We start from the raw sequence: 4,412 nt of genomic DNA, 5'->3' as shown, positions 1-4,412 counted from the left end.
TGGAGTTTGGAGTGTGACTGTTTGAGGTTGTGGACAGGGTGTGATTTTCTGGATTTTTTTTCTCATTTTGTCTCTCATAGTTGAGTTATACCTAGGATGAAAATTACAGAGGAGCTCTTAAAGAAGAAGTTACAGGTCTGTGAGAGCCAGAAATCTTGTTTTTTTTAAGGTGACCAAATACTTATTTTACCGAGGAATTTACCAATTAATTCATTACAAATCCTACAATGGGATTTCCTGGATTCTTTCCCCCCATACTGTCTCTCATAGTTGAAGTGTACCTAGGATGAAAATTACAGGCCTCTCTCATCTTTTTAAGTGGGAGAACTTGCACAATTGGTGGCTGACAAATTATTTTTTAGCCCCACTGTACTTCTGCTTGCAAAACTTCTGCTTTCGCAGTTTTATTCTACACAGGAAGAGCGGTAGAACTTGTGAAATTCAGACCACAGCCTGTGTGAATAAAACGTCAAGATAATGTTTGTGAGAAAACATTCAATACTTAAGGGTGTGCAACCAAACCACCAACACTGAATTACATACAACGTAAAATTGCTTATTGATCCAGAGATGCAAAAAAACACTGTATGTTTTGAAATCATGAATAATTGGGGTTCCTGAAAGTATTTAAAACAAGTAGGAGATATCTACATCTTCGTAAAAATACATAACACGTTTTAATCAATCCATTTCGGGCTGTTGCTGCTCGCTATTAAGTCTCTGGTCCTGATGTTTGCTGTCCATGGAGATCAGTGAGGTGGTCGTCTGAGAGCAGCCCTCTCCCTTTATCATCTTCTTCATATGGGCCATGATGAACCCTCTAAACCTTCTTGTAGCAAAATAATAGACTACAGGATCCAAAATGCAGTTGAGGCCCATAAGAAGCAAAGTGATCTGATGGGCGTCATTGAGCACCTGAAGAGTTTTCTGGTTCCACTCTACGTGTCCCCAGCCCTTAGAGATCTGCAAGACTGCAAGTGTCCAGAATCCTTGAACTACATGATGGGGCAGGAAGCTGAAAACAAACACTCCCACAACTGCTAACAACATCTGCAGAGCTCTCCGTTTCACCCCTCTGGGCCTTTTAGTTGAGGCAGACATGGTCATGGTGGACTTTTTCGATATGATCGTTGATCGCAACTCTGACTGAGGAGGACCTTGAGAAAGTAGCGCTCGAGCAATAAGAAAATTACACACCACGATCAGAAAAAAGACAACAAAAAACATTCCAATTATTGCAAAATGAATGACTGCAACTGTTCTCTTCTGAAAATCTGTTTCATTCTGGTACCCCTCGAAACAGCGAGTGACGTTATTCTCATCCGTTTGGGTCCCTGGAGAAGCCAGGAAAGGAATAGCCATGGCAATGGTCAATGCCCAGATGACAACGCACACGATGATCCCACGTCGTCTGTGGTCAGAAGAGGCCGCATCTAGAGGCCGGGTCACTGCCCAGTATCGGTTGACACTGATGGCCCCGAGGAAGAGGATGGAGCAGTAGGTGTTGATGAAGAACAACGAGCCAGTCAGCCGGCACATGAAGTCTGTGTAAATCCAGTGACCAGACCGACTGTAATATCCAATCCAAAAGGGAAGTGCACAGACGAAAAGGAGATCAGCAATGGTCAGGTTTGTCATGTAGATGCGGATTTCACCCATGGCCTTGGCTTGGCGAAGGCATCGCAGGACAAACAGCACGTAGAGGTTGGCAATGAGGCCCAGGATGAAGATGATGCCATATGCAACTGGGAACAGGATGTAACGAAACTCAGAGTCAAGGAAGAATGAGCTGTTACCCGCCGAAGAGCCCAGACCAGAGGTCCCTGTTACGGCAACTTTTTCAGCAGATAAGAAGGCCATCTCTCTGTGCGTCTGTGGGAAACAAAACACACTATAGTTATGTCCTATCACAACATAAAGCATTCTGATGGGTTTTTTTGTCAGAAAATGTACACTTAGTTGCCAGTTTATTTGGTACACCTAGCTAAAACTAAGTCTTATACAAAATAAAGACCAACTGTATTGGTTAAAACTAGTTTTGGAGAAGTGTTGAAACAAGTATAGGCATAGCCTTGGGAACATGTTTCAAATGGTTGGTGCTGTGGGGATGACACCAGGGCCGGTTCTTACTAATTTGCTGCCCTAGGCAAGATTTTAGCTGATAATGAAAAACCTCTACAAAAGACCAATACACTAAAAAAAAGAGCAACGTATTGACATGGTGGACAGCTTATATAAAAAGGCTTCAAATGTATTTAGTATTGTATGAACATGTTTCAATTGGGGGGTGGACGTCACATCCTCTAGGGGGTCTGCTCCTGGTAGATTTGAACATTTTAAAGTAAAATGCTTCAATCTGGTGCACTTTGAGCACCCAATTACTAGAGACTAGGGGGTACAACTCTAAACACCCATATGAAAAAGATCGGTTTGCATTTTAATAATCAAATAAGTATGTGAACATATTCAATAACCTACCATAGCCAATAACAAATAAATGTAGGCTAACTTATTTTATTTTTGTGGTTCATTTATATCTTATTTTACCAGATAACATTTATTTATTAATGCATATATTTTATATCTCCAGTTCTAAACGATATTTTTGATTTACTGTCCTATAGTATACATAGGAATGATTTCAAACCTGTTTTTATTTATCCTAATAATTATAAAGGTGTGCCTTGGAAATATTTGTTTATATAAATTGTGATCAAAACGTTTGAGACCCACTGAGACAACTTAGAATAAAGTGAACTATCTAAACCAGGGATGGGTAAATGGCGGCCCGGGGGCCCTGAGTATAGGTCATTTTGTAGGCTGCCTTCTTTTGTTAAATTGTATTGCATAATAATACTAAGCCGTTTTGTCAATATTGTTTTCAGCAACAACAAAAAAGGGACAATATAACCTTACCTTGTAAAGTGTGTCAAAAGATCCACAAGACAACTTAGACTAAAGTGAACTATCTAAACCAGGGATGGGCAAATGGCAGCCCGGGGGCCCTGAGTATAGGTAATTTTGTTGGCTGCAGTCTTGTGTTAAATTGTATTGCACAATACTAAGCCGTTTTGTCACATGTTTTCAGCAACAACAAAAAAAACATGTAAGGTGTGTCAAAACAATAAAAGTACGTTTTTGTTTTAGTGGTAGATTTTGTGAGATTTCACTTCAACCTTCAGACACAGCTCAGTTCTAGTCCAAATTAGTTTTACAGTTTAAAAAGGTTTGATCTACCTCCCCTAATGTCTCATATCCTACTGTTTGTTTGTTTCTAGGAAAAATACTTAAAAAGACAGTCTACTTACCAGAATGCTTCTTCTCCTCTTATTTATCCCAGGAAGTGGTCACTGCGAATGCCTCAGCAGCTATATACTCGTTTACAGTTGAGTGCCTGTATATGGGCGTGATGAAGTTGTGCTTCAAAGTTCATTACGAAGGAAGTGTCACCGTCTTTCGGTCTTTTTTGGAAAAGCCCCTCATGGTGCAACAGGCGTTAACCTCGTGTTACCGACTTCTAAAACGAAGCAAGACGCCCACTTGGAGCAATCTTGGAGTTTTATAGTTAGTCTTCATTTCCTCGTCCATAAAAATCTGTTTTATTTTCCCTGGGAAAGTGGAGACACTGCCAATAATCTGACGGATTTAAATTAAGCGAAACTTGCCCGAGACCAAAGGGAAACATCAGTGCATTCTTATTTATTAAGAAACATTTAATCACTGACGTTATTATAACAATTCAGCCTGATATCTTGTTAGCTAAGGGGTTACTAGCGGAGAGAAACAATAATAATATTCGGGTGATTAAGTCCATTTCATTCCAAAGTTTAATAAAATATCACAAAATATCAAGAAAGATTTAATAAAACCATTAGTAACTATTACCACAACATTGTTACTTATCAAAATACTAACTTTGGTTGCCCCAAGTTGCCACCAAAGAGGTCAACTGTAAGTTTTACTTTCTTTTAGGATCCAACATTAAACATTGACTAAATAAAGTCTGTAATTGATCAGAACTTTTCATCTCCACAGTGAAACATGATTGTGGCCAATAGTCTTGAACTATAACAATTAATCAAATAGTCTTGATCCAAATGATGTTTAATCTGAGTTTACATTCGTTATATGTAGCCCATCAGGTATATTGGAGGGGCATTTTTTTTATTTCTAGTTGTGTCACCATGCCTCCTGATGTTGGCATACATTTTTTCAGGGTACGTATTGTAGTATGACAAAAGGTTTATATGTCTATAAATATATAATATACCTAGCTGGTTTAGGTTTAAACCTAAATAGCCTATGTATTGTGTGGTTTTTCTGAATCTGTATAAAATAGTGTTATGTGTATTTCTGGCTCATCACAAGTCGAGGCTATTGTGCAGTAATTCATTTTGACCAGATGGGGGAGG

The 4,412-nt window shown here is 39.1% G+C and overlaps 1 protein-coding gene across 1 annotated transcript; it reads right to left on the bottom strand.

The window, feature by feature from the left end:
* Window positions 1–275: 275 nt before the first annotated feature.
* ptafr (platelet-activating factor receptor) lies at window positions 276–3,438 on the bottom strand. Its single transcript, XM_010797593.1, has 2 exons — window positions 3,309–3,438; window positions 276–1,872 (listed from the first exon to the last, which is right to left on the bottom strand). The coding sequence occupies exon 2, from the start codon at window positions 1,858–1,860 to the stop codon at window positions 682–684; it is 1,179 nt and encodes a 392-aa protein (XP_010795895.1). The 5' UTR covers window positions 1,861–1,872; window positions 3,309–3,438; the 3' UTR covers window positions 276–681.
* Between the last annotated feature and the right edge of the window lie 974 nt (window positions 3,439–4,412).

The sequence above is a fragment of the Notothenia coriiceps genome, unplaced genomic scaffold (assembly GCF_000735185.1).
Source record: "Notothenia coriiceps isolate Sejong01 unplaced genomic scaffold, NC01 NC01_scaffold00038201, whole genome shotgun sequence".
Taxonomy (NCBI): Eukaryota; Metazoa; Chordata; class Actinopteri; order Perciformes; family Nototheniidae; genus Notothenia; species Notothenia coriiceps.
Note: the sequence above shows the minus strand (reverse complement) of the source record. Positions and strands in the feature narration are given on the sequence as shown.

Bases quoted from the DNA above. Each gene is read 5' to 3' on its own strand.
- ptafr (XM_010797593.1), bottom strand. From the start codon at position 1,860: ATGGCCTTCTTATCTGCTGAAAAAGTTGCCGTAACAGGGACCTCTGGT.